Genomic DNA, 12,844 nt, shown 5'->3' on the forward strand with positions numbered 1-12,844 from the left:
TCTTCTTCTTCTTCTTCTTCTTCTTCTTCTTCTTCTTCTTCTTCTTCTTCTTCTTCTTTTTCTTCTGCATTTATGTGCTTACTACCAAAATTTCTTTTAAAAGAAAGTGAAGATAATCTCCAAATGTAATATTAGAGGTGAAGGTACTAGAATCTACAAAACATTTCCCACACATCTTCTCATTTCTTTCTTATGTTCACCCTGGAAAATAGGATGGGCAGGTATTAGAGTTTATATTCTACAGATGAGAAAAATTAAAGTTCAAAGCTGTTGGTTTAGTTAGCTAGTGATCAGAGTGCTAGTAAGGTTAGTTAGTGACCCAGAGCTAGCTAATGAGAACTACAATCAGAGACCCCTTCCTCAGATTCCCAATCCTGTGCTTCTCTGGTTTTCCTTGCAAACCTTGTGGGTTCCCAGCTTTCACTGCTGACCTCCCTCCTTGTGCCCTCTGATGTTCCTCGAGGAGTCGAGGAGTCGAGGAGGGTTATTACAGATTCAATATCTGGATGTTTGAGCTGATGAACAGGAAATGAGGCTGCTAATGCTCAGAGGAATGGAATTGAGATACTTTTTTTTTTTTTTTAAGATAGAATTTTGGGCCAAGTGGCCTCTTTCTGTCCTGCCCTTCCCTGTGTCCTTCCAGTCTCCATGGAAACCCCAAATCAATGCAGCATATGTTGATTCATGTTTCTACTGTTACTAGGAAGCTACAAGGTGGAAATTGCTTTTAAAAGATTTGTGGAAGAGCTTGAGCATGCTGACCAGAATTCAAATGTAATATCCAAATGACTGTTTTATTAAAAGCTTTTAATGTGATACTATCTAAGTAGGTGATATATTGATTAAATAAATACACAGGGGGCATTTGGCAATAAACTTCCTCTCCTGGCAAGGCTTTTCAAAATACTATACTGCAGATTTTAATTCTCTTTATCTTCAATTTAATTGCATTTTTTATAGTCCATGTGACAATACCAGGTGCTCCTTTTGTTCTTGATTAATTTTACCATGTCCTGACTGGGCCATTGGAATAATTTACAAAAAGCTTTCTGTACCTGTGCGAGTGCCCCGAATGCCATTAATATTGTGTTCACTTCAGTCTTGACCAGAAGGCTGCCGAAGTCTAACACATTTCTGCCATTAGGAATGCTCGGTGGTTTTTCAGACGTTTTCATGAACTCAAAATCAAATTCAGTCGGCTTATTAGACACCTGCTCCATACACAGCAACGAAAATTGATAGCAAGGGAAGCGAGCCATGGAGTCTGCGTTTTCAGAGTGGATAGTCAGTTACGAGGATCAGAAATCATAAATCGAAAGGATTAAGTAAGACTGTGATGTGGTCTACCAGAACCAGCAGTTCCGGTGCTGGGACTGGGAGGGAAGAGCTCCTAGTGACTGAAGGAGTTCTGAGAAGGCTTGGCAAGGAGAACTGTTAGAACTGTTAGTTCGGAGGTCCTAGGTTTTCAGAAGGAGCTGCGGGTTAAGCAGATCCACAGTGAGGATATTCTGAACAGAGGAGGTGCAGAAGAATCAGCAGCAGGGTTGTGTGTGTGAGATGGGGAAAGCAAGGGAATGTAAAACTGGGCAGGCAAACGTTGTTCACAGACTGTTAGGTGCAGGGCGGAGCTGCAAGAAGCAACAGACTCGTTGAGGATTACTGTGCAGAACCCATACGGTGTATGGTGTGTCTCGTTGGGTGGTTGCGCGGCGCGCAGGCAGATTTACAGGCGCACGGGAGCATGGGAGAGGTCCTTTCACGCGGAGGACGTGCACTGTGCTGAGCGCTGAGTCCCCCTGAGAGGCATGGCCCGTGGGTGGAGTTAAGGACTACTGCAGGCATGCAACGATGAGGGTCAACACCCTATTCAGCAAGACGAACCAGGGTAAAGAAACCAAAAAGTCCGTACTTGTCACCCCAAGGAACTAAGATAAAGTCCTGGGGCTGGGGAGATAGCTCAGTAGAATAAGCGCTTGCCTGGAGAGCACAAGGAAATGCTATTGTGGACAAACGGGGCCCCTGGGGAAGCTCACACGCGCTGCTCCAGATGCCAGAGAGCCCGCGGGCAGAGCGGGCGGAGCTGTCCAGCAGGCCTCAGCGCAGCAGCCAGCGGCTTAGCCGAGCGGGGCGGCAGTGCTGGGGCGGACAGGAGCAGAGACCGGCATTGGAGAGGGCAGGTTTTCCTGGCGGGAGAGCTGTAGAGTAGGAAGAGCAGGGGGCAGCGGGGCAGCACAAGCAGCCAGAGCAGGGCTTGTCACCACCTTTTTCCTGGGAAAAGCCGCGTGTCTTGGCCCGCAGAAATGTCCTGTGTCCAGCTTCCAGCCAGTAGGTTGGGAGGAGTAGCCAGAAAAGAATCCCGGTCCTCGTATTCCTGCCTGGGCTCGGAGCAGGGAAAGCACAGTCCAAGAGGGCGCGTTCCATCCTCTCAGCACCCAAACTGGAGCCTTTTCCTACGTCCTTCTCTTAGGGAAGATGGACATGCTGGGACACTTTGCCTTGGCCTCAGCTCTCCCCGACCCTTGGGAGTTTTTATGACCCTGTCTTTTTGAAGGATGATGTTAAAGCCCTTCCACAAGGGGGTGCTCTGTGAGGTCTGTGCTTCTCAGGCAGGAGTGCTTTGGGATGACTCTTCCGTGTTCAGGAGTGTTTTGGAAAAATACTTGAACTAGGTTTTTTGTTTTTTGGGTTTTTTTTGAACCGGGGATTGAACTCAGGACCTTGCACTTGCCAGGGAAGTGCTTATTCTACTGAGCCATCTCCTCGGCCCCTTGAGCTAGTTTTAATTTTCTCTTTTTCTTCATGCCAGCCATGTCTGCAGTCTTATCCCTCTGCTCTTTCTATTCTTATATGCCCTTTGAAATTTATTGTCTTGAACATTTGACTTAACAACTTCCTGTGACTATATTATTTCTCCGAAGGCTAATTGCAGATGCTAGTTAATATTGACCGGCTCCCTCTTGAGACTTGGGTCCATCTTCAGCCTTGTCCTCTCTCCTGGTGACTTTTAAACCTGGATATCAGACTTGGTAGCATGAGAGGAAACCGTAGGCCTATTGTTGCAGCAAGAGTGAAGAAGGGTACCATGGTGACACTGCCCCTATGACACAGTGAGGGTGCTGGAGCACCAAGTTTGGTGTGAGACATCAGCTCTGTCACTTCCGAATGACTTGTCTCAGTTTTTCCAACTGTAAAAATGTTGGCCTTGTAAATTTACTGTGAGATGGGGGACTCAGGTCAATAATTTCTGACATTGCCAGTTAAACAGAAGACCCAATGCTATTATGGGCTACTAGACTCTTTTAGAATATTTTGCTGAGTTTACACACCTATAATATTCAATAACGGAACTTAGAAAAAATGGGGCATACCGATGAATGTCCATTTTGTATCTGTGTATTCAAAGCTGTTGGGATAGATATATAGTTGCATTCTCTTAATGAATAGAATGATTTGTTCTAATGGTGTTTGTAAATAGGATCACAAGTCCGCATCTTGTACAGCAATTAACCACTAAGAAGAATATATGCAGTGTATTATTTGTTGAAACTGTACTTCCGATTTGATTTGAAACTGTCTCATTGCTGTTTATCAATAAAACTTTGAAAATAAATAAATAAATAAATTTACTGTGAGAGATAAATGAGATTAACTCCAGTGCAATTTGACCATAGTGTCTGGCACATATAAAGTGTTCATTAAACATCAAGCATAGCTGTGTGCGTGAAACATGAACTCTATGGATTCATAGTCTGGTGTGACTAGGCTTTTATTTTATTTGTGCACTTATTCCTCATGGTGCAATGAACCAGACAAGTGGCCAGCAGTGAAGGATTCTCTCTGCTTAAGTGCTGAATTCCAGCTAGCATCATGATTCAAGGAAGGAGATATAAAGAGTGAAAAGCATGTCTTTTATATCGTAGCCCATTTTGCAACATGGGGCTCCCTTTGCCTAGCAGACAGGCACTGTGGACATTATCAGAGAGGGAGAGAATGAGTCACTGTGGAATCAGCGTTGGAATTTTTTATTTCACCAGACAATGAACAGCTTCGGCAGAATCAGTTCACTGTTAGAATATAGGTTATGCACCAATAGATATGCCCAGAGAGTCTGGGTCCCAGTATGATGTAGCAGAAAAAGCTCTGCTGTCAGTCGTAAGACACACATTCTGGTCCTTGTGCTGTCCTGTGTCACCTTGAAAAAGGCGTTCACTATGTCTAGCCTCAGTTTTTTCATCACCAGTGTGGGATAATAAATAATCCCTTCTCTGACCACTGCATGGGATTGTTGAGTGGCAACACATGGAAATGCTTCCTGCATTTTAAAAGGTCACATCCGTGGACTCTATTACTTTTTATTCAAAAGCCATTACTTTCTGTAGAGATTTCTGTTACCTTCTCGGTTTCAGACATGACTTGCAGAAAAAGCCAGGTGTATTTGGAAAAAGCTGGTTGGTTCCTGAGCAGACACCGAGACTCAGTCTTAGAAACCCAGAGTGTAAGGAGCAGAAGATAAGCCCACCCCAGTGCAGCACTTTGCAAACCTTAGCAGGCATCAGAATCACCCGGGAGGTGAACCCGGAGCGTCTGGTGCTGTACGTCTGATGAGGGGAGGTTGAGAGCTGGTGTGTCCTGCTCATTCTCAATGGGGTGCTGAGCTGCTGGCCCAGGCAGTACTCTTAGAAAAAACCCCACTATGCTAGGACAAGCAGGAGGAGTGTTCCTTCAGGAGCAGGAGCAGGCAGTGTGAAGATCCGTGTGGGTAAGGAAGTTTGTGAGAAAAATTGGAAGGAAAGGGGACCGAGAAATAAGGATGATGTTCAGATGAGGCAGAACAAAGGGAAAAGTCTCTGTCACAAACGCAAGATGGGGGAAGTTGCTAGGTGATGGGTGAGGGAGAGAGGTGAGTTTCTACTGCAGGAGAAACCAGGTGAGAGGCAGGAGCACAGGGTTGGAAATATGCACATTTAGGGAGGCGGAGGTGGAAATTTCTCATTAAGAAGTGGGGAGCAGTGTGGTTGGCACTGGTGGGGGTAGGTTTGGAAATGGCTTGGGGAGAGATGGCTCTGTAGAGTTAGGGGACAGCTGAGATGAGGTGGAGAGGGGTAATTTCAGGGCTGTGTGGATTGGCTTGGTAGTTTCAGCGCAATTGCGATAGAAATTGGGAGAAAGGGGGTGGAATGTAGATGTGTGACCTGCCCCGCAGCTTTTCTGCTCTGTGCATTTATCACATCACATCACACCCAGCAAGACAGCCCCCTCCCCTCCTGGCTCATTAGGAGATTTGATTCAGCTTGGCTCTTGCCGTCAGCAGCTGTCTGGGGCAAGATCTTTATGCTCCCTGTGCAGCAAGGAGCCCTCAGCCAGCAGCAGAGCTCATTAGGAGGGGCCCCTGGACACTTGCTTTTCAGCTCATTGGTGGCCTGAAAGAGTTAATACCGACTCTTCGCTGGGTGCAGAGAGAGGCAGCCGTGGGCTGTGGGAACTTGTCTCTGAGCTGCAGCCAGAAAAGCTTCAGGTTAGCGAGGCTGAGGAGGAAGGTGCAGGCAGCGTGCCAGGTCAGTCTGCTCAGGGGCACCTCCTGCATCCTGCCAATGAGGACGGGCATGCTGACTGTGCCCAGGAGCTGAGCTGCTGCCCGCCGGGTTTAGGCTGCTTCAGTATTTACTGGATGTGACAAGCAGAGAGAAGAGCTTTCTGTGGGGCTGCTTGCTGCCTGGCTCAAGTGGTGGGAGGTGTGTTGTGCATGCTTGCTTGTGTATATGTGTGTGCACACGAGCCTGTGTGTCTGTGCAAACGTGCCCTCCACCTGCCAAGGATTCCATTGCTAAAAGAAAGATCTACTTTTTCCTCAGAGCTCCTAAACCCACGGCCTCTCTGAGCATCCAGTTGGCAAAGAAGGGCAGGCCATGAAGACTGGTCAGCTACAGTAAGTACCATTTTTGCTGTTCTCTTTCCTCTCTGGGGTGCCCTGGTGTGCTGAATGCATTATCCATATTTAATTAACCTGCCTCTTCATGCATATTGATTGCTTTCTCCCTGCTGGGGCTCTTAGTTTCTCTCTCCCTCTTAATCTTTGCTTTTTAACCTTTATTTCTCTGAGTTTCCTCTTTTCTCCTTAGGTCCCATCCGGTCTGCTCCAGTCCCCTGTGACTTGGGGCCCACTTATGAGGGTGCATGCACTAGGGGGGCAATCATGCCTTTGAATGGCCTGGGCTCTGGGTAATCTCTTACTCTGACCACGGTTAGTCCTGAGCCAAGTGGGATAAGCGTGCGGATGTGTCAGAATGGACCAGGCAACTGGAGCAGAGTACCCTGCTGGTTCTCATTTAGAGGAGCCCAAAGCTGGGCTCATCAAAGGGGTGGGTTGGGGGGGAGAAGACAGAATGAACTTGAGAGAGAGACAGACAGACAGAGACAGAGAGAGAGAGAGGAGGCTACTGAATCACCTGGGCAAGCCCGTGTGGGCTGGCAGCAGAAATGGGAGGGGGAAAGAGGCCCTGCCCTAAATGACCCTGCCCTGACTGACCTTGCTGTGGTCTGTGTGGGGAGCAATACCTGCATCTGCTCAGGTGCAGGAGGGTGAGTCTCCTCCGCTGGCGTATATCCTAAAAGCAAGAGGCATAGATGATTTCTGATTTCTAGCATCCCTTATAGCTGTAAAGGGCTTTGATTTCCCAACTTCTGGGCAAGCAGGTATAAGCCCAGTTAGGATAGTGACTGAAGAAACGTCTCTGCTGTCAGTGAACGTAGTCCATGGGGATGAGACTCCACATAGAACCTCATTTTTTTCTTTTTTTAGTTTTCATAAAATGTTTTTGTTAATTATAGTACCATTAGCAAAGCGATTTAAAAAAAATTTGTGAAATGTACAGGCTAATACCAAAACATTATTATTAGTATAGCTCACATACGTGACTTATCTACCTAAATTAGGTTTTCTTGCAAATGGATTTTATGTTTGGTGTCAGCGTCCCCACAGGGGAATCCTTTATGCATAGGCTGCTCCACTCCTGTGTTTCTTCCTATCAGTTCTCTTCTGTGGGAACAAAGGGCCTGAAGCATAGAGACCCTCAGGAGGGAGAGAGAGCACATTAGTCAATCAACTTCAATATCCCGCTTCCCCTACCCCATGTCCTCCCTGCTTCGGGTCAGGCATGGGCCAGTCCCCAGGCTGAGGAAGGTCACACCGCCTCCACATGGGTGAGAAAGGGTGACTTGCATCTTCTTTTCCTCAGTCTGTGCCTGGGATTGCTTTTCCAAAGAGTGAGCCCATGTGGAGAGGGGGCCAGCAAGCTCCCCTTCCGAGTCACTCCCACCTCCCTCTGGCTCCCACCCTCCCAAGTCTCCACACCCACCCACCTACCTGGAGCAGACACTCTTGGAAGGAGGTGAGAACCACAGCAGGAGTCAATCAAGTTATTTTGGAGCAATTCTGGCTCCTCACCCTCCCCTCCTGCCTGGTCACTTGGGTCCCACTGGAGCAAGATGAAGACAACAGTAATTTTTGGTTTGCCAGGCCCGTGCCTCCCTGGAGGGCCATGTCCCAATTTCTGTTGACGACCAGTGGCTGGGGAAGTAGGAACTCCTGGCCAGCAGTCTGCAGTGAGAAGCCACCTATTTGTTCTTCTCCATCCTTGGTTGGTTGCCCTTGCTGAGGAGCACCAGGGGCTTGTGGGGGTTGGGGTGTTTGTGTGTGTTGAGGGGAAGAGTTCCATTGGTAGAGAACCAGTTGGTGGCCCCTCTTACAGAAGATTCTTTGATTTTAGGTGAGAGGACGTGAAAGGGTAAATCCCTGAGCCCCACAGTCTTATTTCCTGCTCTGACGTCTCTGCAAACCAGCCTGAGAGTTAACCATAGCCGGATGCCTGTATGGCTGCCTTACTGATGCCACGCAGGTAATGGACGCATGACCGCTTTCCTTATCCCTACCTCTCTCTTCTTCTTGACACCTACCCCTGCCATTTGAGCCTGACCCAAGCTTTTAGGCCGCTGGGTGGTCCACTTGCACCTCTTCCTAGGCCCCTTGTGTGAATTGCTATGTGCTTCTTGCAAAGTCGTGGCTTGCAAGCCGGGCCTGAGCTCTGAGCACTGCTGACTAGCAGGACCTCTTGGCAGTGACTTCCGGGTGGGATGAAGGGCGGTGCATGAGCTTGTGCGGAATCACTCAATACCCCTTCAAGCTTCTGGGTCAGGGGTGGTAGAGAGAAGATAGAAGAAGAAAAGCCCATATGATACCTAAACTTCTGATTCGCTTCTGTTCCCATTAGTTTAGATCTAGCTAAGAGGAGTATAACTTAGGTCTTATCTGGAAAGATGGAAGATCAAAGCAATGTTGTCCCAGAGTGTATTTTGTTGAACTCTCTTATAAACCAGGAGAATTGCACTGTCTGGTAACAAGCAGGCCTTTACACTGGCCCCTGCTAGACCTTGTTAAGAGCAATGTGTGTGTTTGCTGCTTTTTGAGAGTCCTCTTAGTTGTTCCTCTGGGGCAGTGATCTGGCTGTGTGTTGATTCACTGAGGAATTAATGGGCTCCCTGGATGAGGGTTCTGGTCTCATGAGACCTCAACAGGACCATCATGGAATGTGATGTGATGGCTCAAGGGTGAGTTGATTATGTGGTCTGGTGTTGGGCACCTGTGATTTGGAAGAGTCACTGGACACATACATGTTCCTGGTGTCAGCAGAAAGAATAGCAAGAGCCAGTGTATTGGAATGCCATGAAATAGGTGGCTTCATAGAGCAGCCTGGCTGGCAAGGGAGGTTCAGGCCAATTTTCTGCAGGAGAAAAGTTATTTCTGGAAACTTGGATATTCTAGCCTTAAAAGGCTCTTCAGAGATGTGCTGCAGAATACAAATGTCGCCCATTCCTGCCAAATATAATGCCATCCCAGTAGGCACTTGTTGGATAAGGTTTCTGGTAGCAAAGACAATTACCAAGATCAAAGATAGAAATCCATGGAAGCGCAAGAGCGTAATTGGATTGGACGAGCTCCAAGGTCTCTTCCCATTCCTAGGATTTGTGAGGAAGAAGAGAAGTATTCAGCTTTGAAGGATTTGCTTTCAGTGTGGAGAAAGGTACTTGCTAGGACCATTTCCCTGGCAAACTGCTACCAGTGTCCACATGGCAGTTTCCTTTTATAAGCCAGTCTAAAGTCCTGATCTGATTGCAGGAAATTCTTCTCACTTACCTTTGCCTTCAACATGAGAATCACCACGGTTAAAGGTCAGGGGTCAGCAGCCTATTCTGTCAAGGGCCAGAGAGTAAATATTTTCAGCTCTGTGGGTTCTGTGGTGTGTGTTGTAACCACTTAACTTTGCCCTGGTAGTTGCAAGCAGCTTTGGACAATATATGAACAAGTTGTGTTGTGTTCCAGTAAAACTCCATGTACACAGACAACTTGTAGGGATGTAGCTTGCCAATCCTTGGTTAAAGGTAAACAGAGGCTACTGTTGGAAGTTGGAAAGAAATGTTAGTGTGATTTTTCAATGAATCTGTCATTGTGAGGGTCGTTTGAAAAATAAAAGTGTATGAGAAATTTAAACATATATGTTAACATTTTAAATATGCTTATGGAGATAAGCCAACATGTAAATAGGAACAGAAGAGCTTAGTTAAACAAGTAGAAAAAGTGACAAAGGGGATATTGGTTTTTAATTACAGATTGTATCAATGATTGGCCTTCTCACCTGCAGGAATCACCCTTGCTGGATTGAGCTCTCATGTCTGTGCCCAGTCAGGGGTTGGGAAGATGGGGGAGAACCTTTGTGGGGCGTCAGCCTGCCCCAAAGCCCAGCACTCGTTTATGCTCTGACTCTTCTCTGTACCCTGCATTCGGCAGACCTCCCGCTATGTTTAGTGCAAGCATGACTTCTGGGTTTTGCAATGAGGAGAAGCTGCTACTTTGCCCTCCTTGCAGGAAAGCAAAATATAGACTGTTATTTCGTCACCACTGTGTTCCCTTTCCCTACAGAGAATCCTGATTTAGAAATTCTTCCAAGCTAATGATCTTCACTGACATATCAGCCTCTTTCCATGTCAGCATTAAAAATTGTTCATTCTCTAGGGATAGGGCAGGGGACCTACTGCTGTGCCAGGAGTCAAGATAAGGAGTGAGTCCATCCTTTGCTCTTGGGGTGTTCCCTGTCTGTTGGTGAACATCTCAGGGGCCACCTGGGGTGGAGGGAGAGGAGGAGGAGGCTCTTTGACTCTTGCAGCAGCAGCTCCAGGGCCTTTTATGGAGCTGACAGCTATGATCATGACAGTCCTGCCCTCCTGCCCCCTGCTTGTTTCAGGAACAAAGGGATGAGGACTCGACTGGGATGCCTGTCTCACAAGTCAGACTCATGCAGTGATTTCACAGCTATCCTTCCTGACAAACCCAACCGTGCTCTCAAGTGAGTAGATGGACACATCGTGGGGTGCCCACTGAGAGGTGCCCACCATTGAGTTGTACAACATTTTCTTCTCTAGTGAGCTGCTGACCAGCTCTCCATGGACAATACATTACTGTCTCTCAGAAGTTCCTTTGATATCCCCAGTGTGAGTGGAAGGAAGGTATGGCTTCGTGATGTCTGAATGGGAGCCTTCCTCCTCCTCGGAGGCCATGTCTTTCATCACTTAGATGCCGTGGGTGTCTAAGGTTACTTCTTGGTTCTACTTAATTATCAATCTGAGCTCTCAGTTTGGAAATAAACACTGAAAGTTACTCTAAAAATATGCTTAGGATCAGATAATATGGGTTGAGTGCCTATTCTGTGCAGGAACTATGTGAAATCATGTTACAGACATCATCTCGTTTCACCTTCACCCAGCTCTGTAAGATGGGCATCATTATTCTCTTCAGAAGCCAAGAAATCAAGGTGCCAGTGAGAGATGGAGTCATGGGCCGAGTCTAGCTTTACTGTCTTCAAGGCCAGTTTCTTTCCAGTGTTACCTCAACATCTTCAAATCATACTGTGGCTTAGCTTTTGTTTAGACTGAAAGCCAGTAATACATGAATTCCCACCCTCAGGTTTCCCAACAGTTACTTAAGGATGTACAAATTTCCAGCAACGGAATTGCAGGAATTCAGGTGCAGTCTGCATTTGTCCCCCATTGCTCCAATTTGACCCCCTGAGCAAATCCTTGTGGTGGTTGAGTAGGAGGAGGTTATCTTAAGAGAGATATTTCTTCTTTCCTAGGAGATTATCCACTGAGGAAGCTACGAGGTGGGCAGATTCCTTTGATGTGCTTCTCTCCCATAAGTGTAAGTAGACCTCCATCTCACTGTGTTGTAACAAATCGCCCGAATGCCTTTCAGGCTCCATGTCCTGGGCTGGGGGTTCTAGATGTTTCAAGTCCTGCCTTCCCAGGGCCTCCTGACCAGAGGAGCAGAACAATAAGAAAATGAGTAATTCAGTGCTTTGGCTGGGGCTCTTCTTTTCTATTTTCTCGCTCAAGATTGAGTCCCAAGAAGCTTTCATCTTCTCCGCAATTTTAGTCCTAGAGGGATTAGCACAGGCATTTGTTGTGTGGGCTTGATGAGATGAAAGAATCTAGGTTCTTTCCCAGATCTTGTTTATAAAATGAAATGACCCCTCCCTTTCTATGGAGGACTTTGGGGCTGAATCTTTACTCCAAGGAATATTCTGTGCATTGCATTTCCTCTGGAGTTGACAGAATTTTGAGTTGTATCTTTTGATTTTGAGGGTTTACTAACTGCATTGTATCCAATTTCTGACTAGAACACAACTTCTAATTTCGCCCATCTTCCATTTTTTCCTGTCTCAGTTATTACATCTTTTGTTTCCTACAAAGGCAGAAAGAGTGGTAGGTATTTCAGTGAGGAGGATAATTTGTCATTATCAAACTTTTTCTCTTCATGAGCAAGTCTAGATTTGTTGCCCTTTGAAATCCCAGTGGCATTCAGTACATGGAAGAGGCAGAGCAGAGGTGGGAGGAGAGAGAGGGTGTTGTGAAGAGACAGGAAGGTTTCAGACAGACATTCTATGTCCCTCTTAAATGTCATGCCAGGGTTGAAAATTCAAAGTGATCTGGAAGCAGAAAACATTGAGCTAGTGTGTGGTTTCCATTTAGTTGGGGAACATAGTTTGAGGCACTAAGGCAGTGGGTGGAAGTCAGGCCTGTGCTCTCAGATTTGACCCATGTTTGTCACTAGGTAGATGAGTAGTCTTGAAGGAGTCCCTCTGTTTTTAAAGAAGGTATTAGAAGTGAGTTTGCTTTCAACTTTTTCAATGGTTCCCTCTGACTCTGTCCTGATCCCTAATAAACTAAATAACAAGTGCTTTTGAATAGATTTTAAACTCAAAATCAAAATCAAAGAATCAGCACATATTGTAACAGGTAACTTTGTGAGGTAAATAGTCATTTAAGTGTTTCATGGGTTGTTTGTGGGAAAGAAAAGAAAGCAGCATAGACAATGGCATATGCGCAGTTAATTGGAAAGATTCTCACCCTGACTAACTATATATACTGATACCTGTGAACTAAGCAACTGCACTGAAGATGGAAATCTGTAATAGTAGTTTCATGCTTGGGGGACCTGTCATTCTGGTTTTCTGAATATGGGCTGCTTGTCATGACATGCCAGTTGCTGCTGTGCTGTCTCTCAGGTAGATGATTGTTCAAAAAGAAGAGAGTGGTGAATGAAGGCAAGAGATAGGAAAAGGAATACCGTGGGACTGTCCTGCTTCAAGGTTGTATATGCTTAGATTTTTGGACTTATGTGTAAACATAAGAAGTATATAATTCTTTAAGCCTATTTTTAAAAATATATTCTAATTTTTAAATGTTTTTTCATCATATTCTGTAGGGACTTAAAGTTCAACATATCAATACTTGA

The 12,844-nt window shown here is 46.2% G+C and overlaps 1 protein-coding gene across 2 annotated transcripts in view; it reads left to right on the top strand.

The window, feature by feature from the left end:
• Positions 1–12,844, top strand: part of Rgs8 (regulator of G protein signaling 8) — a 50,224-nt gene that overhangs the window by 13,094 nt on the left and 24,286 nt on the right. The window contains exons 1-5 of one of the 2 annotated variants that reach the window (XM_004643424.3): positions 5,659–5,732; positions 5,853–5,926; positions 7,767–7,895; positions 10,296–10,397; positions 11,184–11,248. In XM_004643424.3, coding sequence (XP_004643481.1) covers positions 7,870–7,895; positions 10,296–10,397; positions 11,184–11,248 — 193 coding nt within the window. In that variant the 5' untranslated portion in view covers positions 5,659–5,732; positions 5,853–5,926; positions 7,767–7,869. Of the gene's footprint in view, positions 1–5,658; positions 5,733–5,852; positions 5,927–7,766; positions 7,896–10,295; positions 10,398–11,183; positions 11,249–12,844 lie in introns of those variants that run through there. The other variant, XM_023703630.1, reaches the window with a different exon arrangement.

The sequence above is a fragment of the Octodon degus genome, unplaced genomic scaffold, assembly GCF_000260255.1.
Source record: "Octodon degus isolate 3935 unplaced genomic scaffold, OctDeg1.0 scaffold00176, whole genome shotgun sequence".
Classification (NCBI taxonomy): Eukaryota; Metazoa; Chordata; class Mammalia; order Rodentia; family Octodontidae; genus Octodon; species Octodon degus.